Source organism: Carettochelys insculpta, chromosome 12 (assembly GCF_033958435.1).
Source record: "Carettochelys insculpta isolate YL-2023 chromosome 12, ASM3395843v1, whole genome shotgun sequence".
NCBI classification, from domain to species: Eukaryota; Metazoa; Chordata; order Testudines; family Carettochelyidae; genus Carettochelys; species Carettochelys insculpta.
Genome location: NC_134148.1, coordinates 25273101 through 25294562, shown reverse-complemented (window position 1 = coordinate 25294562; position 21462 = coordinate 25273101). Strand labels below are relative to the sequence as shown.

At 39.4% G+C, this 21462-nt stretch overlaps 1 protein-coding gene across 2 annotated transcripts in view; it reads left to right on the top strand.

The window, feature by feature from the left end:
• The first annotated feature begins 5855 nt into the window (after positions 1-5855).
• The window catches only part of SECISBP2L (SECIS binding protein 2 like), a 45288-nt gene continuing 29681 nt past the window's right edge, over positions 5856-21462 (top strand). The window contains exons 1-4 of one of the 2 annotated variants that reach the window (XM_075006861.1): positions 5856-6169; positions 17266-17441; positions 18619-18943; positions 20050-20185. In XM_075006861.1, coding sequence (XP_074862962.1) covers positions 6083-6169; positions 17266-17441; positions 18619-18943; positions 20050-20185 — 724 coding nt within the window. In that variant the 5' untranslated portion in view covers positions 5856-6082. Of the gene's footprint in view, positions 6170-16566; positions 16704-17265; positions 17442-18618; positions 18944-20049; positions 20186-21462 lie in introns of those variants that run through there. The other variant, XM_075006862.1, reaches the window with a different exon arrangement.

Here is a 21462-nt window from a genome sequence, read left to right as displayed (position 1 = left end):
ACTGTTGAAAGAATGGCTTTTCCTAACTCACAGAGCCTTCATAAAACCTAGATATGTGTATCAGGGGGCCTATAGTAGTTGTCAGGAAGGAAGACAAAATGCAATAAATCCTGTGTCCACAGAACCCTTTATGCTCCCAGCAATGATCACTTTACCTACCTTTATTAATGAAACTGGAGCTAAGCAGTGGGCTCCAAATAGTGTATTTTTGTGTAGAAGCAGAATCTACATGTGTTAATAGACTGCTGCATCTTCTTGATATACATACATATCTCATAGAACTGGAAAGAGAAGGATGTTGTTCTGTTTAGTTACCTTAATCCTCTGTAACGTGCCCTTGAGCACAGATTTCTGTTTGTAGGCAGATGTAATAGCATTTAGGAGTAGAGGTTCTACAACAAGGAAGGTGAGCAAAATCAAAAAGAAAAGTAAGACTGACTCTCCTTCTTGGTACAATTCAGTGTGGTAAAAGATGCCTGAAACTCAAGAGTTCATTATTAAAACTATATGGTTCTCTCAACTATTTGGAAATCTTACTTCAGTGTAAAATGAGGATCCTTTGAATATATTTTTCAGATTTATTTTTCTTTTGCTGACATAGTTTATACAAGAAATACACTCACTGTTTGTGTTAAGTGGTAACGTGACAGCTCTCTGGAATTTACCTCAAAATACTTTTATTCCCTCAAACCTATCACTGTTGTTTGAATTTCAGAAGTACTGTGCTGTTACTCTTAGTTTAAAAAAAAATGCAATTCATGAGTTTATTTTTGGAAATTCAGTAACTTTAGCTGTTTATCTCATCTGCAAAACAGTAAAATGTCTATACGTCTGAAAAACAGATCCAGGAAATAGTAACAGAGAGTAAGCCATGCTAGTCTATACACTATCAATGTTTTGGCCAGGGAAGTAGACATTTAGTTTGATCATAATATATTTAACAGTATTAATAAAGATGTTAATATCTAGGAGGGGATGTAGGATTGAGGTATGAGGGATTTCTTTTACCCTCTTATATCCCTCAAACTCAATGGAAGAATAGACTGAAATGTGCATCTATATTGTAAGTTTCATATTTAAGGATAAATCTTGGTCTAAGTGGCTGCAAGCTTGTATATCAGGTGTAATGGTGCATTGTTGACTACACAATACAGGCATTTCAGGGCACTCATGCTTGGCTGATCCCATCCTATTGGGACTTTCTCCTGCTTTTTTCCAGTAAGAATTGCATGCTCAGTATAACTGCTGGCAGTTTGTTTGCCAGTTTTATGGGCAAGCCATTCCTGTTGTCCAGCTCGCCTGCCACCCTCCAGGCATCAGTAGTGTTTTGAGCAGAGTTTTGCCACATCTGCAAAGCAGCAGGTAAAAAATGGAATAAACTTTTAAAAGTTAAGTTAAATTGGCACCTATGTTGAAATTCTGCTGCAGGCAAAGCCTGGCCATTGTTATTTCCAAACTCGCATTTTGGGTCGCTTTCCCTCACCAGGTTGAAGAAATGTGAGATTTTTCAAAATGGTGAGTCATTTAAACTTGGACAATTAGAAGTGGATTTTCAAAAACAGCCACTGAATTTGCACCCACTCTTCTTAGCATATCTAGAGTGAATAGCTAGATTTTTTTTCCCGACATGGATCTTTTAAGGTGATTATAATCCTATTTGGCCCCGCCTACACAAGCAAAAACCAAAATGTGTTTTAATTTGTAGATATAACTGTGAGGTTGAGAACTAACAAGCTCACATGAATATCTTTGCATATATTCCTCCTTTTTAGTGAAAAAAGAGATATAAGAAATTTTATGGAACATTTCAGTTCCTTTGCCTCTAGCCCTTTGATATATGAGGGCGTCCTGTGCAATCCTCTGCATTATGTATATTGCTTAGATATATAGATCCAACATTTAAAAAGTACAGCAGGATTTAGATCTGAGTATAGTACTTATTGCTGGTTACTATGAAGAATGGTCCTTTTAAATGTGACCTTTATATTGGTATGTGTTTTGGGAACACACAGAATTTCACAATGAACAGTTATTTTATCATAATGATTCATTATTTTTAAAAAAATCCATCAAATATCTTAAGAAAATCTCGTAACACATACTCTGTAGTCAGCCTTATTTTGGGTGGGATTCTTAAAGAACTAAGCTACATTCCACTCTGTAGTTCTGGTGTGCATTACAAAGAAGGCAATTGTCTCAATTGTTCTCAGTAGCATTCTTCACTGGGTTTTCTGCCAGTTAGGCAAGTTCTCCCACATTACTGGAGAGAGATGAAGTGACTAAATTTAAAATAAGTCTACTAGATTGAAATAAGTAAAAGAAATACAATTATGTGGAGGAATATAAACTGAATATAAATCAATATTCTGAGCTAGATTTATTTCTCATAACTCGCTGTTACTAAGGAAACCTGTTCAGCTGCATCAGCTGGATACCGTTAATATCTGCATAACAATACCATAGTCATTAAAAGAACAAACTTCATTGCACAGAAATATTCATTAACATGTCTGGATCATAACCTTCCATTAAATTGGGCAAATCCGTTTTTGTCTCTCCCTTTTGTAAAATTAACTTAAAGGTAATGTTAAAACAGTGCCCATTTTAGGCCACAAACACTTGGGCTAGCTCCACCCAGGACCTTTATTATGCAAGTGTCTCTACTGCACATTCCATTGAAATACCTTGTGGTGGTAGAGATGGCCCAGGAAGCATATTTGCGAAGTCTTTCCCTAATCTCACTGATGATGAAGGTTGCAGGGGAGCAGGGAGAGCACAGAGAGTGCAGGTGCTGTGTAGGGTGTGTTTTCATGAAGAAAGATAGGGCCAACCCATCTACTGCTCATTTGTGGTAAAATCCTGGCTCCACTGAAGTCAATATAGTTATGATTTTGCTCTGCTTTCTGCTTTTCTCCAACACATATCACCTAGGAGCTATGGTCTTGTTGACTACCACTGCAACAAGATTTAAGGTGTGGAGCCCAAGGTAATGTTGCGTTAACTTAGGGAGTGATCCGAAATATTTATTGCTCCTAAAGTCTAGCCAATTAATGACTGTACACAGCGATCATGTTAACATTTAGTTCTATTTATTATTACAGTACACCTAAGGGGTCCCCTTCAGGGCTCCATTGTGCAAGTTGCTGATTATTGATCAGATGCAAGAGGGGAGAGGTGGGAGGGTAAGGCAATATTGCAGGCATGTTTTCTTGTAGACTACCTGTACACACAAACATCCAGCTTCTGAGTTGTTTTCATGGGCAGTTTTATAGATGTCTATGCAGAAGCAAACCTGTCTGATCTTGTATCAGAGAGGTAGCCGAGTTAGTCTGATTTTCAATTCAAAAACAACAGGAAGTCCTGGGGCTCCTTGTAGACTAACATTTTGGAGCATAAGCTTTCATGCACAAAGACCTGCTTCATCAGCAGGTCTTTGACCATGAAAGCTTATGCTCCAAAATGTTAATCTATAAGGCGCCCCAGGACTACTTGTTTTTGTCTGATTTTGCAGATTCTTATGCGCCCATGAAGTCTACTGAGCTTAGTGATAGTCTGCATTGTTATAAAAGTCTACCCCTAGATAACCAATTTGCAAGATAAGATCTTGATGTACAATGCTGAAGTTCACGTGCAAAGTGCCATATATTGTGGATTTCTTTTAAAGGTAAAATGTGGGAAATAGCTAATATGACAAGGAAGATGTGTTATGCATGAAAAGATGGAGTGCATCTGTTCGGTGAGTCCAAGCTATAAAACACTTGTCTGAAACAGTACAACAGATTGGTATGTAGCCGGTGGAATTTAAATGAATGAAATTACTAAAATAATAATAGATTCTACCTGGAGAGCTTTAGCAGAATAGCGGTTTTAAATATTTAAGTTTAATATTAATCTAATATTGAAATTATATCCCTAACTCCAGGAGCTGGAAGGGACTTCAAGAGGTCATCGAGTCCAGTCCCCTGCCTTCTCAGCAGGACCAAGCAACCACGCCTGCCAGTTTTCTTTTTTTAAATCTATTTGCCCCAAAATGTCCTTCTCAAGGATTAAACTCACAACCAGGGGTTTGTAAGGCCAATGCTCAAATCACTGAGCTATTATGATGGAGGCTTGTAGATCGTTAATGAAATACACGACTGATTTCTCACATATACTTCTACCAGACTCAAATCTCCCTAGTTTTTAATGTTGTGTATATATACACTGTCTAGGAATGCTGGGGGACTGGTTTCAGCTCCAGTAAATCTTGACACACTTCCAAGTTTTTTCTTTTAGGGATATTTTCTGGCACAACACAGTGAAACTGTGTTCTACTACCGTTTTTCCTGGTGCCACCATTTTGGAAGCCGGCTACCTCCAAGCTGCACGTGGCTCCCACTGCTCACTCTTCCAACTCCCTGCCCGCCCTGCCTGCCTGCCATAATGAAAGACTAGCACTCTAATTGGTTTAATGGCTGGCAGGAGAGAGCTAGAGGGGTGGCAAAGAGCCATGCAACTACAGTGAACAGATGACAAGGCCATCAAAGGAGCAGCAGCAGGTGGAGTTCTGTGCAAGGTAAGTGGATCCTGGTTTCCTTCCGGAAGATCCCCCCTGGGCTGCATGTCTGCACGTATATTTTTGGAGTCCAGAAGAGCTTCTTCCTGACTCTGAATCAGGTGCCCATATGCTAATAAGGCCTTTCCTAGATGGCTCATTACCATGCCACTTCCAGAAGAAGTGACAAATGTAGATGCAGCCCCATGACAAAAGCTTCTGAAGAGAAGAGCGTTTCCAAGTTTCACACATTAAACCTGGGACTCAATCATAGAACACTAGGACTGGAAGGGACCTCAAGAGGCCATCAAGTCCAGCCACCTGCCGCAAGGGCAGGACCTAAGTAGTATCTAAACCATCCCTGATAGATGTCTGTCTAACCTGTTCTTAAATATCTCCAGCGAGGGAGATTCCACAACCTCCCTTGGCAATTTATTCCACTCTTTGACCACGCTGACAGTTAGGAACTTTTTCCTAATGTCCAACCTAAACCTCCCTTGCTGTAGTTTAAGCCCATTGCCTCTTGTTCTATCCTCCGAGGCCAAGAAGAACAAGTTTTCTCCTTCCTCCTTATGACTCCCTTTTAGATACCTGAAAACCGCTATCAATGAAGATCTCAATTATCTTACATATTACAAGGACAACTTCTCCACCTTTGATGTTTGCAGGCATGATAGACATCCCTACTTAGTTTAGTCTTTTGTGAAGTCTCAGTGATAATTGACTTCTCCCTTCTGTTTTCTTTGCTCTCTTTTTTCTCCCACTCCCTCCCCTGCTCCTTGCTGTATATGTCCCAGATTTCTCATTTTTGCTCCAGAGCTGAAGAAATGGGTCTTAGCCACAAAAGCCCATTACCTTATAAATAAATTTAATATTTAAGGTGCTACTGAACTGCTTGCTTTGTTTTGTGAAGTAACTACCTTACAAAGCTCACTCTTAGAGACTATAGAGTCTGCCAGTGATCAAATCTGTCATTACAGCTTAAGTATTTGCAGGATCAGGGCTCTAATGCCTCTATACTACAGAGATGGCATAGCCGCAGAAACAACTTAGACCAACCACTACTTAAGTCAGTATTCCAAAGAGGTGAGCAACCCTCAGAGACCCGATAGTAAGGACTGCACACAGCTGAGCCAGGAAGCCGCGCACCCTGGCACCTTGTCCTGTGCTCTGACCACTAGGCCCTACTCTATCTCCAGCAGCGGCAGGCCAACAAACGCACTTGGCCAATGCCTTGTGCACGGTTTGGGTCCGCCCAGCTTCCGTAACACACGAAGCCGACCGGCCGCCGCCTACACCACCCAAACAGTGGCGCAGCCGCGAGCCGGTTTCCGTTTCAGCAGGCTCCGGTGTATGCAGGGGGGAGGGGAGCCATTCTAATTCCCCCGTCGTGACGTACTCTGTTTCTAGGGACGCCCGTTCGCCCGCCTGGTGTACACCCCCCCTTCCCCCTCTCCGGTTCTCCACAGGTAGCCAGCCGCCTTTGACGGCAACTGGACCTTAGTGGCTTCCGGGGATGTTGGCACGCATGCGCGAAGCCTTGGGCGCATGCTCAGTAACAGCAATGTAGCTGATCCTGACACTCCGACGCCTCTCCCCAGCCCAGCTGGAGGAGCCATGGACAATGCCGATAAGGTAAGGAAGGACGGGGCGGTGGCCCTGGGGTAGTGAGCGCGCGCTGTTAAATAACGAACGGGCCGGGGAGCTTGCGGGTGTCAGGCGGGGTGAAGTGGGGGACGTAAGAGGGATTTGCGGCAGCCGGGAGACAGAGCTGTAAGGCGGCGGGAGGGGGGCGAGTGACTGCTCCGCTGAGGTGGGTGGGGGCCCCGGCTGCAGCCCTCGGGCCTGCACTCCAGGCAGCTGGGTAGGGAGAAGAGGAGACTCCTGGGCGTTCAGGAGAGGAGCAGAACTGAGGTGTGTGTGTTTGTGTGTATGGGCCGCGAGGGGCGGGGGAGGAGTTGGTGTAAAAGCTCTTTTCTCTCCCTCCCCCAGCCCATCCTAAACAATCTCAAACTGGACTTCAGGCTTGAGAAGTTCTCGAGAAAACTGGAGCGAGTCACGGCGGGGCAGGGAATGGCTGTTATTGCCCCAGCTGAGAGAACGTGATCTTTCCGTGTCTCTTTCTGGGGTACATTTCACTCACAAATAGGGATCTTGGGGATGACAACACAGGCCTCAGTCCCTCACCGCGACCATCTTTCCTTCTGTTGAGCTGGAGAGGGTCTTGTGCAGTGTGTGGGGAGGGGAGCATTAAAATGGTAACTAAGATACTGTAGGTGAGACCCTGTTCCTTTATACCCATGCCTTGTAGTAATGTGAAGCTTATGCACCTTGATTTTGTTGTTTATTCTGTTTATAATGTTGTATGAAAAGCTGTGATGTTCCTTTCTGCTCTTTTCCCTGACATGTTTCAAGTTGCCAGGAGAATTGCAGTAAGCGAGATTTCCTTTGAAGTGTTCAAAATTAGCGAGAGAGACTTTTAAAATCATCATCAAAATTAATAGATGTGTCAGTTCCCTAGTGTATAAAACATATAGATTTGTTAAAATCACTGTTTCTGTTGAAGATATAAATCATGCATCTTTTGGGCACAATCTAGTCTTCTGTATCCTTAGTTTGTGGCAGATAAAAGGTTTAGATAGCACCTGAAACAATCTTAATCCTTCTCCGCTTCCCTTTATTTTATTTTTTTAAAATGTGTTTAGTGGGCGGGTCACAGTATAAGCCACATACCTTGTTTACAGTCTTTTCAAGTTGTTGTGACGTGAGTGAAAGAGCTTTTAAAATCTCAGTGAATCACAATTTTGCAGTGTGTTGTTGATATGAATGCAGCAAAATCCTACATTTATTGCAACTAGAATAAAATCAGCTTCTCATTTACACGGGAACAATTAATGTGACTTAAAGTATAAATATGTCAGAAGATTTGTGTTGCATTATGTTACATGTATAATGTTTGAGAGGTGAAAAGGGTTTACAGTGTTAATGTAACTTGTTGAACAAAAATCTGTGATGGAGGAAAAAAATTCTTTGCGTATCCCATATTAATTTGCTTTGTTTGCACAAACAAAACAACTTAGTGTTATCTGTGGGTTCCCCCTTAGCTCCCTTCTAACTAGGTTTGTATGGGCCCATCACTATAATATGTGAGCTCTTTTCTACTGTGGTTAAGTAACATGAGTTCTTAATATAGAGATGAGCATGTTACTGTACATGAACTTGTTCTAAACCCCTGATTCTACTCTGGGATTTGTTGTGATTGCCGTAATTGATGTTGAGCAAATCAAATCATTTCAATGGCAGATGCGAATGTGTTCAAGTACAGTGAAATGATGTGTGGACAACATTTGTTGTCAGCCAGGGATTATTTTCCAACTGTAGACAAGGTCACTCTTAGTTTTTTGCATGTTTTGTGCTCAACAAAGTGTGGTGGTGAGAAAGCAGAAGAAGAGAAACAATTTGTGGGGTGTGGCTTTTTTTTTTGGTATGGTGATAATATTTTCAAATTAAAAAATTTGGGTATGTTTATTTGCTTAGAGCTATGCCTAAGGCCTTGGCCTATATTAGCACAGTTAGGAAATCAAATGGAGTTGCAAAATGTCAACTGTGGATATGTCCTGAATTATTTGTTGCTTAAAACAGCCTATTTGTCTGTTTGAACAAAGTGCAAAGAAGCAGTGTGAACAGATAGTTATGGTTGTTTTATAGTGTATTTTATCGTGCTGAGTGCTTATTACCCAGGTAGTTTGGCACAAGGTGCCTTGTTTTTGTTTTGTCAAATTCCCCTAATTGCATGTCTGTTTTTTGAGGATATGAACATTGGGAGATATGTCTGTTATAGTGGAAAAAGCAGAGTTAACCTAAATTCCAAGTTAAACACTGTCTTTTTCCTTAGAAATCACCCAAAGATAACAGAGAGCTATGGTTGCAGAAGAATGTTTTTTGAAGAATATTTATTTTCGTATGATTTGCACTATAGTCAGAATAAGGTCTTCAGTGTATTTCAAAGAGAGTCAGAATTGTTTTGCAACAACAGATATATACTCATCCATACATGTCTTCTGGTGGCTATTACACACAGTTGTTTACCAATGAGAAAAGTTACACTTAAGTAATGCTTTACACTAATTCCTTCCCTGCTAAAATCTCATAGCACTAAAACCTTACAGTAGCCATGTGAGGGGTATGTTGCTGGTTGGTATGACTTTCACAAGGTCACACTCCTAAGTTAGTGATCGAGCTTGGAAAAGAAACCAGGAGTCCTGCTTTCTGATTCCTTCCTAACTGCTATATTACATTAGCTTTCACAATATACAAGTCCCCTTGCTTTCAGGGTTTTTAGAAAATATCTCAGGAATTTATCAGTGTTGATTACAAAACTTAAGATGTAAATAAAAATCAGTGCAAAAATTAATTCCTCAATTTTCTGAGTAATACCAGAGTTTAAGAAATGGGGACAGTAAAAGTAAAAACAGAGAAAAGTAAGAGCATTAAAAGATAAAGCAGTTTAATATTGTAATTTATTTAAGGAGATGTAGAATAAATAGAACGTACATAGGTGCACACATACACGTTAATGGGTATCTTCTACATTCACTTACTGTAACAGGTAGTCTAAGAGCACGCAAGAAACTAACATTAGTAACATCAACATATCACTTAATGTAACATAACCTGTATTTTTCATGTACCTGAATGGCCCAAAATTTGGGTAAAAATCAATTTAAAAAAACAAATTATAGCTGTTGTAAAACCTGGGAATTTTTTTTCAGTTAAAATTAAAAACAAAGGGCCTTACCAATATATAAGCCAGAGGCTAAGTCTACACTTAAAACATTAAAGTGCTGCTGTAGCTACAGCAGCTGTGCCACAGCAGCACTTTAAATTGAAAATATGGGCTACTACACCCCTAAGTAAATCACTTAAATGAGGGGATTAGCTAATAGTGCTCTTTACACTGGTGCATTACAGTGCTGGAACACCTGGAGCCAGAAGGCTGCAGCATATTAAAGTGGGAGTTTAGACATGACCTAACTATCTTATTGTAATTACATTTTCTTTTTCTCTATTGTTGCTCTTTGGAAAAATTGACCTGGACTACACTCAGTGTAAGATAATCACATTTAAAAACACAAATATTTTCTGATCTTTCTTTCAAATAGGTAATATAGGTATTCAAATTCTCTGTTTTGTCCTTGTATGGTTCTTGGTATGAATGTGAATTTTAAACTGACTGTCCTTTAGAACAATCCTACTGCAAAGTAGTATGATTCTTATTTTCAAAGAGATGAGGTGGATGCAGTAATATCTGTCAATGGACCAGATTTCGTTGGTGAGAGAAGCAAATTTTGAAGCTACACACACACCTTCTTCAGGGCTGCAGAAGTAATCAGAGTGTCTGAGAAGTTGGTCCAATAAAATATATTACTTCACCTACCATGTGTCTCAGATAAATATGTAGCATATCAGCCTTATGTTGTCTTGGCATTGATGCATATGTAATTGCTCTTATCATAAATGAGGTGTGGATTACATAAACTAAAGAAAATCTTTCTGACCAAAGTACACCAATTGCAAAATCATGACAAGTTAAAATTAGATTTTTCACATGCTCTAAAATACTCAGTGAATGGGTAGAAATCAAAACTTTCAAATTTGGTTGAAGGCAAATGGGCAGTCCTGAACACACACTTCAATATGAATTTCAAATATATTTTCATTCTGCAGCCATAGCAGATTACACTGTGTGTTCTTTTGACATAGTACTTTTTAAGGATGTGTGGTGATGTAAGATCAGTAGGAGGAAAAAAGTTCACACCATACAAATATACCTGAGCATGACAGGACTATATTGGAAATAAATTTTAAATCCCACAAAGTATGATTATATTTCACACACTATTAAAACAGGTGTTTATGATGTTAACAAATTAAGTTGTTTGTTTACTTTTCCTTGAATACATGCCACTTAGAAGTCAAATAATTATAATAATATTTTCTGTGTTAGTGAAGTTGGTCTTAAATAGATGAAGTGTGTGTGACTTAAGTTATTGTGGAAGATTTGAAACATAAGATTCAGGAGCAGAATAGGAAAACCTACTTTAAAATTATAGAATCTATGGTATGTTGTTGCAACTAGACTTCTCATTTCCAGGCTTTTAAATTGTAAAACAATCGGTTTTATTCTATTTCTCTGAATGTAGCATATGCATCTGTCTTCTCACATCATAGATTCTGAAAAGATATTTGAGTGCTAGCATTGCTTCCTGGATAGAAGACAAGAGGTCCTATTTTAATGGGTAATATTGAATGACATTAAATTGCAATGAACAAAAACTTTTGTAAGACAAAACATACAGTCCTATAACTATAGGACAAAGTTTTACCAGTCTGGTCCTGCTAGTGTCATCTTCTGTCTTTGCAGCTGTTGATGACTACAGTAGCCCTTCTATAGAAGACAAAGGGTCACTTCAGTATATATGCCATCTCAGAAGAGTTGCAATTGTTGCAGTGAAATATATAATGAACTAATGCATAATGTTTTGTAAGTTAAAACTGAACATCCACATAAAGGGCAAAACTTTCTTTATAAAATTAAGAAATCTTTTACATTATTGACAACATCACAGGTTTAAAAATCCTGAACTAACGCACCCACCACCCTCCTGCACCTCACCCTACACTTCTCCTGCCAAAATCATCAGATTTTGTTTGGTCTTCCTTTTGACAAAAATATTGGTAAATAATAAAGAGAGGTTGCTCTGAATCAGCGATCCTGGATCATATGGCAAAATGGACCAAAGCGTACCATATGTATTTTAATATGTTAAGTGTAAAAGTATACATCTACGGACAAAGAATGTAGGCCATACTTAGGGTATGTATTGCACTGTATTTGGGGGAAGCTGTGACTTTGAAAAAGATGTATGGGGTCATGGTGGATAATCAGCTGAACATTAATTCACAGGGTGGTGAGCTTCTGAGATGCATAAACGGTGGAATCTTGAGTAGGGGTAGAGAAGTTATTTTATCTCTGTGTTTGGCAGTTATGACTGCTGCTGCAATACTGTGTTCTGGTGTGCCCTATTCAAGAAGGCAGTTGGTAAATGTGGGACTTGAGGGCAGTTAGAGAAGAGCCAGGAGTGGCAGACTCAGAGAGCTTAGTGTCCTCATCTTCATAACTCTTAATCATTTGTTTTGATTAGTCTATATATGTCTTTAAGGGGAGCAAATATATGATAATGGTTCCTTCAGTCTAGCAGAAAACAGTACAATCTAATTCAGTGACTGAAAGTTAAAACTAAAGTTCAAAGTGGAAATAAAATGTAATTTTGTGACAGTGGGGGTAAATAACCATTGGAACAATTTTACCAAGAGTTGTAGTGGATTCTGCCTCTGACCATGTTAAATGAAGAGTTCATGCTTTTCTTAAAACTCTTTATTTTAGGAACTATTTTGGGGGATTTCAGTAGGCTGTGTTATATGCCAAATCAGACTGGATGATCACAAAGTTCACTTGTGGCCTTGCAATCTGTGAAGCCATAATAATTTTATGGGTGCCTTAATGGCTAGGGATAATCTCAATGAAATGGAGCTGGATGACGGAATGCAGAACCCTCTTTTCAAGAAATCCTAAGTTCCTGCCTTAAAGATGTCTCATCAGCTGTTGATTGTCACAATGGACCTTAAAATTTATGCCGTCATAAAATGGACTATGAAAATAGTGGAGTTTGGGGAAGGAGTAGAGAAGAGTCATCTTAATGGCAGTAGTACAATGACCTGTCATCAAGGAATGATGTTCATATTTCGACTCACTCCCCAAAACCCGGTTGGGAACACTCTCAGCCTGATAAAACATGGGGCTTCAGGTGCTCCAGAGTTGTACAGATGACCTAGTCAGTGACCACCTGTCCTGGAAAAAAATATGATCTTCTCCATACTTGAAAAAAATTATTGGAAGTATAACACATTATGGATGTTTGTTAATTCCAGAATTCTTATCTGGCGTACTTTCACAAAATACTTAGTTCTGTCTCCTGTCTCTCATTGTTTGCCCTTAGGTTGATTGGAAGGGCACCTGGTTGTGTAAAGACAGAGTAATGTAGCACAGATTCACGAGGGCAAAGTTAATATTGCAATGCTAGAGGTTGAACCTCTTTAGTCCAGCGCCCTTGGAAGCTCACCAGTGTTAAATGAGAAAATTTTCCAGTCCATGGGAGGTCAGTATTGTGTAGCAGAACTACCAACATTTCCATTAATTACTGGGCTCTTAGAAGACAAGGGTAAATTATAGCTAATAACAGCACAGAACACTGAGAGCCAGGACTGGTGGCTGTTAACAGTTATGAGACCATGGGAAACTTGGCCACACCCATAAGTGGATATCCAGCTGACTAAAATCATGCCATGTTATGGATGATGCCATGTGAAAGATTGCCAGACTAGAGAGGTTCAGCCTGTTCAGTTATAAAGTATTGCCCCATCCTGACAATAAGTGACTGCAAGGCCTATTTATGGTCCTGGTCAGTACTAACGTAGTGCATAGTACCTAGACCAAAACTTCCTTATTTTGCTCCTAGGAAGAGGTAGAACTGGGATAACTATTTAGAAGTTCTAAAGCCTTTCATGAACAGTGCCACATTTGTATCTCTAAGTGGCTTGGCCTGGCTTTATAGAAACAGATTAGCTGTATGTGAATGGAAATTTCTGTGGCCCAGAGACCTACTGTTTATTCATGGAGCACTGCTTCTATTTTTTGTTTCGAGCAAATCCAGAGTTGGAGCTATTATGGTTCAAATACTTGATAATTAATTGGGTCCTTTTAGTCTATATAATTTAAAACTTAGAAATCAGAGCAGAAGGATTTGTGAGACTTTTTTTTTAAGGTATTTAACTCCCATTAATGTGGTATCTGAGCACAGTTTTTAATGGTTTTACCCTCACCACATCCCTGTGTGTCAGGGAAGTGTTATCCTCATTTTATAGAATGGGAACTGAGCCATGAGGTAACGAATTGGCATGCCTACTCTCACACAGGAAGTCTGAGCAAGAAATTTAACTTGGGTCTCTAAAATCTCAAATTAGTGGCCTAATTACCATACCATTTTCCTCTGCATGAAGTTTTGTGAGTTGTTGTGAAATTACTCAAGATGATAGTCACTTGCTCATCATCTAGTTGTCAAAAGTATAACTGACTAGCACTTTCGGTACTGTGATACAGGCTTTGGTAGATCACAAGTGGGTTTTATATATTAATGTGCTCTTAGTCGGCAAAATGTAATGTTAATCAAGTTAATGTAAGCATTTTTGAGCACTAATATTAGCAGTTATTGGAGATTAGCTATTCTGGTCATGTTCTGAAAGAGGGGTTTTCATTTCCAGTCTATTTCCTTTTTTGTCGTTTGAGGTACTCACAGTTGTATCCTCCTACTGCATTTCCTACTAAAATGGCAAGAAATGCCTTTGTACTATCATCTGAGCCTTAGACTTTTGATGTTTCCCAACTTTACAGCGAACCTAAGTCATCTTGGAGGATGCACTAGTTCTTTCCTAGTGAATAACTCTACTGCAAAGAAATTGAAGAGGGGATAGTTTTTTCAAAAATGCATTTCTGTCAATGCAACACTTCACATTATTGGTGTTTCTGCTATTTAATTTGTCCCTAATTCTTAAGTATTTTTAATGTCACTTTCATTTCTTAGCTAGCAAACTTCATTCTATACTGCTTGTCTGACTTGGTTTCGCCTTTCAGATTTTCTGTGATAAACATTGCATTTAATGTACGATAATGAAGATATGAAACTTAATCCTTACATCTGTCCCTCTGCAAGTGATCACTTAGTCCTAGGCACATTTCATTTGGAAAACTTACCCTGTGTTTGTAAAAATCATCTTAAGTAAGCCAGATACCATTCAGATACATATGGGTTCTATTTAATTGCTGGTGAAAGGACAACATATTATGAGGCAAATCTGAGCTGGAGTAGTTAGAAATGCCCTTACATCTAACTTGGCAGTGAACTTGAAAATGTGTGTCATTGGTTGGCACATCTGATAAAGGAAGGCTAGAAAAAAGATTAAATGTCCATCAGGTGATTAAAAATTGCCTACTTTTGTGTGCTACCAGGAATCTTTCCAATGTGCAGATTAGTTCGTGTGGTGCCTTGTCAACTGTGGGTATAGATAGAGTTCAACAGAATAAGCTTCCTAGCTTTGTCAGAACAAAAGATGCAGCTAATTGTGCAATTTCAAATTTTAGAACAGTGTCAGAGTTGCTGGCAGTCAAACTTTTGGCTATAAAAACAATGGTTTGTGGGTGGCAGTAGAATTAATATTACAGCTTCAGTGGATTTTAGTGTCTAGAACAGAGGCTGGCAACCCCAGCATGTGTGCCAAGAGTGGCACGCGAGCCAATTTTCATCAGTGCACGAGGCTGGAGCTCAGTTCCATCCCTCCTCCTGCATGAAGCCAGGAGCTTGTTCAAAGCCACGCTGCATGTAGATTAACAAAAGACCAGCTAATGCCACCAACTGCCACCTAAAGGGTAACCCTCTGCATCTTTATTTATTAATGAAGCTATTGTAAGTAGGACTGTTAGTGACTTTAAAAAGTATCGTCAGCACTCATACCATACACAGACGTCAAACAGTCAAATTTTATCACTCTGCTAACTTCACCTATCAGTTAACAACAGTCAGGATTCAAGTATCTGCCAAATGGCACAATATGGGTGGCTAGCTTGAAATTTATGCAATGAGACAACAGATGTTGATTCTGGTGACTGTGCATCGGATAACTGCATGGCTATATCGTTGTTTCATAGGTTGCTTAGTAGGAAAGTATAAAATGCAAGGAACAGAGCATTGCTTATTACATATGATGCACAATATTGTGCTACCAGAAGAGTGGAAATTAAGACTAATTGAATTTGGTTGTTTGGCCCAACTGGAGTTCTTATTTGCATTGGGAGTAAAGCAGGCTTAGAAATTCACTTTCCATAAAAAATCAAATTTGAGTCTACCCCCTGAATATAACAAAAGTATAGGTGTCTGTCTCACTTCAGGAGACTCTGGTAGTGTAATTGACTATGGGTGCAAAGTGATCTTTTTTTCAACTCAAAGTGAAATCATTACAGAGCTTGAGCCCACTCTTTTTTTTTAAAGGGCCTATATTATATAGCAAACCTTTTGAGATTTCAGTTTTGGGGCTTTCATCTTTCAAAATGACATTGAAAAGACAGTATGACAAACATTTTTAATTTATTAATGTTCTTAAAACAGACAAAAATTACATAAGCAGTAAATCTGTTCTGAGTAGTGTTACATCCATACTAGCAGCAAAATTATTAGCTGAAACCACTTTTTAGATTTGTTTTTTCACCTCAGAATCTGGTCAGTTTTATAGTGCAAATGAGACATTGTCATGTCTATAATAATGTTTTCAGTCAAGTTACAATTATAAAAGCCTATTCCACAGTGTCCCACCAACCTGACTTAGTGTTTTTTTGTATATGCCATCCTCCCCCTTTCCTGATTATTGCCTCCTCTGCAAACTGCCAGTTCCAGTTTTTAAATTAATTGGTATTTATGGATTTTTGAAAATGTGAAGATCAATATAAATGCCGTGTGTGGGAGTTCCATGATAGCACCTGTGCTTTTTTTGCATCATTCCAGTCTGTTTGTCGATTTGTTTTCCAGCTCATTCAGATCATTCCAAAAATCCACCTGTAGCAAGGGCTGATCTCCTGATTGACCCTTGTATTAATTGCATCCATGTGACTTTTAAGATTATAAACTCTTCAGGATCTTGTTTAATGGAGAGAGTGATGTGTGATACAAAATCCAGAAGAGTAGAGAGAAATGAAAAGGAGGATGAAGGTGATTACTTTTGGTTGAGAGGATGTTGCATTCCCACCAAGCAATCATCATCTTTCTGTAAGGCAGGGGATTTCAAATTTCTGACCACAAAAATTATTTTGACAGGATGAAGGGGGAACCAAAGCCTGAGCATGCCTGAGTTCCACCATCCTGGGTTTGAGGCCAGAGCTGATGCCCAAGGGTGTCAGTCCCACGCAGGCAGTCCGTAACCTGAGTCCCACTGCCCAGGGATGAAAACTTAGGTTTCATCTGTGGTCGTGCATGGTGGAGTGTGGGCTTTGGCCTAGGCCCGAGTAAGTCTAATTCCAGCCTTGGCGACCCCATTAAAACAAGATGGGGTCCTGACCACTTTGGGGTCCTTACCCGTTCTTTGAGAACCAGCTGCCATAGGGCAGAGGGGAAGGGGGAATGCTGGTTGCCTGTGTTTAACTTGTTACTGGTTGAATGGTTTCCTTAAAAGCGTATAAGGAGCCATCATGAGACTAAGTGTTCTCATAAATACCATTTGTTTTTCATAGTTACTAAATGTTTGATTTTTTGTTGTTTGAGCTGCTGTTTATTAAAATGGTCTTCAAATTTATTTTGGACACCTAAATGCAACCATATATATCTGGGTCTTTATATAGCCTTAGGACAGCTAGTACTTTTTAAAATGCATTTTCCCAGTGTAAATGTTGACTTAAGACTTAAATTGGCAATCCCCTGTATGATTTAAAAATCTTTAATGTGTCAAATGCCCTGAGTAAAGAGAATCCGATAATGATTTGCAAAACTGCCAGCATTTGCTAACTTGTTTAGCCATTGAGTCTAAAAATGTTTTCTATTTTATTAATGTTCTTTTTCCCCCATCTTCAGAATGTGAAGCTATCTGCTGAAGTAGAACCATTTATTCCTCAGAAGGGTCCTGATACACTTATGATATCTATGGCTCTCCCTAATGACAGTGGAGGTGTTAATGGAGTGGAACCAACTCCTATTCCCAGCTACCTGATTACTTGCTACCCATTTGTACAAGAAAACCAGGCCAACAGGTAATTTATAGTTCTGATGCAATATGGAAAAACATGTTGACTTTAAAATAAGAGTTTAAATTTCCCTTCTGTTTTAAAAAAAAAAAAAAAAAAAAAGTTAATGGAATCAAGAAAGTAGCTATATAAATGTAGTTTCCGTATAATACTGGTAAGCATGAGATGTTCCTCACTGCATTTAGTTACTCTTTTGTCCCCTCGTGGGTGAGGATAGCATTTCTCTGACTCTAGATAATATTCTCCCTGTTTTGCTCCTTTAAAATCCCCCAGTTCTTAGATTCCTAGTTCTTTTTTGCTTTGGTTAACAGGCTGGCCACAGAACCCTCTTGTAACCCATTAACTCTTCTTAAACCTTCCAGAGCCATTCAAATGAGATGTAGCAGAATTGTACCCTGCCACTTCTAAAACAAGGTGCTTAGAAAAAGGGTCTAGTTTGAATCCCTGCGTGGTAGAACGGTATGCTGTTAGCAGTCTGAGGCCTTCCCAAACTCACTTTATGAGCAAGACAGCATGATGTAAGAAACTGATCATGAGAAGAGATTAGAAACTAGAAATCCTTATTTGAGTCCCAGTTCTGCCATTCGCTAGTTGTTTACCCATGAAGACCTTTATCCTCGCAATATCTGTGTTCCTATGTAGGATGGGACCCCAGTCCTGCGGCAGGGCTCCATGCTGCTCATGTATAGTTCTTCACATAACAGTTCTCCTCCTAAGCAGGCTCAGGGCTGGGACAGTCCCAGACAGGGTGGGGGAGCACTCCTCCAACAACCCCTTTCACCTGCCTGGTGATTGTCTCTTTTCTGTAGTTCTAGGCAATGCCTTTCTTAGGTACTCTGCCAGCTCCCTGCCCTTCCCCCAACCAGTTCCAATGCTAGGGCTGCTGAGATGCCAGTACTCAGTACTGGCAAGTAGTGGTACAAAAAAGAGCAGGGCATATGAGATGCTTTTACCTTTTAGGAGGTGTTCTTGAACAAACAGGCAGGAAGACAAACGTTCAAATATGTAGAAAATTGCGCATGAGGAATTTTTAACAGCATTTGAGTTAAACTAGTAAACACTAAGAGCTGTGAAACACTTTGCACTATATCAGAAAAAAGGATTAAGTTACTAATAAACTTATTCCAATTATGTGTAACTATTAAGTGATTTTTTTTATTCCTTTTCTCTTTTGGTTTTACAGGCAATTTCCATTATATAATAATGACATCAGATGGCAGCAGCCAAACCCTAGCCCTGCAGGACCATATCTTGCTTATCCTATTATATCTGCTCAACCACCTGTCTCTACAGAATATACGTATTACCAGTTTATGCCAGCACCATGTGCACAAGTCATGGGTTTCTATCACCCTTTTCCTGCAACCTATTCTGCACCCTTTCAGTCACCAAGTGCTGTAAATACAGTTACAACAGAATGCATTGATCGCCCAAACCAGCCAGGCCAGATCTTTCCATTATCCAGACAGCGAAGTAAAAGCAGTAACAGGGGACCAACTACACAAAAAGTAAGCATGTTGAACCCAAGTAAAGCAAATAATAGAATCATATGAAAAATTCTTTGCACAGAAAATTGACTTTTTTGTCCTACATATCTTCGTTCAATAGTGTAGCAAAAGTATGTCTAATAAGACAGTGGCAGTATAATTGCATACAGTGATGGTTGGTTTGCACAGTTAGTATTTCAAAGGATTAACAAGCTCATTCTACTGGGATTGTTGTACTATAGGAACCTAGATAGACTGTTTGAGGAGTGATGCTGTTTGCTTTAGGGAGCTGAGAGACAGGTTATTTGAGGATAGCATATAGCCAACAGCTACTTCATTGGATGTTGTTGACTGCTGTCTAGGATACTTTTCTCTCTGCCTCTTGGATATTGCATAAGAAGTTTTAAAACAGTAGGTTTGTGGTTTTCAAAGTTTTTTTCATTTGCAGACCTTTTAAAAAAAAAACTTCCAGTGAAGGTGCTGATTCCTTTAGAATTCTAGATATGGCCTGTGAATGCCAGCGGTTCACAGACCACAGGTTGAAAATCACTGCAGCAGGTGATTTATCATGTCACGTGTACTATGCTGCTTACATAAAACAGCATTTCTGGGGGTTTCATTGGAACACACTTTAAGTACGTATATGTCCTAAGAAGCACTGGTTATATTGAAGTAGAAGTTAATTAATATATTGCACTTAGCTAAAAGACGTTCAGCTTCTGAAGTCATTTGCCTTTGTAGAAATATGTAAATTGCCACAAAACTCTCATCTCTTGCTCCCCAGTATTTTGTCCAGTATTAGTTGCCTATGTAGTAATCTCCTATATTACTGAAAGCCAAGAAGTTTTGTATTTGTAACTCCTAAACTCTGCTGCACTGAAGGTATTGAAAACTTTTTCATACTGGCAGATTTTTTTCCCTAGTTCATGCTAGAATGTTATCCAAAGTAGTATAAACCTCGTGAACTACTGGAGAGCATTACTACTACATCTTGTTTCAGAGAGGGGAAATCTATAAAGGATCTGTTAGAACTTTATAAAAATTGTAATAGCACTAACCAAACCGTGTTTTACTGTCCTATTAAAGTCATATGTCTCATGCCTAAATTTGATTATCTCTTAAAATAGCAACTACAGTTACAGACACACACAAAAAGCAAAAGGGCTCCAGTGAAAAGCGTAGCTATCCAAAAAGAGACCAGTGCATCAGGCCCTGAGAACAGATCCAAACTTGTGCTGTTGGTTGATGCATCTCAGCAAACAGGTAAGATGGTGTCATTTTTGTATCCACTAACTGGAACTGCTGCCCTACTACCATGATATTTGTTCTAGTCAAATCATAAGTTAAAGAAATTTGGATCTACAAGATGCCTAATTGCGAACTTCAAAGATATAGGCTGTGTCTAGTCGAAGAATACTAATGAGGCGCTGAAATGACTATTCAGCACCTTGTCAGCATGTCGAAGTGCCGAGGTTCGCTTGCCTGCGGCTCGTCTACATGGGAGTCCTTTTCGAAAGGACCCTGCTGACGTCGAAATCCCCTTTATGATAGAAATAAGGGGATTTCAACATTGGCAGGGTCCTTTCGAAAAGGACCCCTGTGTAGATGAACTGTGGCACTTTTGAAGTGCCATGGCTGGTGGCATACTAATGAGGCCCTGAATATACATTTCAGTGCCTCATTAGTATTCTTCGATTTGGCCATTAGCATGGCTATTTTGAATCTTTTTTAAGTGTAGATGTAACCATATTGTAGCAAATGTGGTTGACTCAGTAGGTGGCATTCTTTACTCTCTGAGAATTTAATAAGCGCTACCTCTTAGGAGTGCTGCTGGAGACACGTAACTAATCCTAATGATTAAAAGCTTCTTAACCTTCTTTGCAAAAGAAGTATTGGGATGCACCACTACTGGCCTGAGTAACTTTGATTTGTAATCTTATCTGCCTGCCTGATTTCTCTAGTTATTTAAAATTTATGGTATTGTTTGCTTCCTGTCCTAAGCTGTTGTATTGTTTTTGAGTTGCTGTCACATTTCATCCCCAAAATTGTCATCAGTGACAGCTTGTAAGCCCTATAGAACAAATCATGTTTAGCTGAAGGCCTCGGAGATGAGACCTTTAGATGTGGTTATAGAAATAAGGATATTTTGAAGTGTGCTGGCTCCTTTTGAAAAGGACCCTATGTAGACGAGCCACGCACAATCGAAAGCGGCACTTTTGAAGTGCCGCAGCTGCCATTATGCTAATGAGGTGCTGCATATTCATTGCATTGCCTCGTTAGCATCCCCCTTTTGAAAGGGGGGTGCTAGTGTAGACATAACCGGTGAGAATTTTGGCTTGACAATCTACATGGTTTTACCTGACTCCCTTCTTTTGAGGACTCTTGTTAATGGCAACAAATCCTGTTTTTGGCAAATCCTTTTACCATAAATAAGTTGCATCTTAAGCAAGATATCAGTTAATACAGCACAAGTGGGCTTGTCATAGTCTTAGAACAGAATCTTCCTGCTTAATTCATCCAGCACTGTCAGTACATTTGTT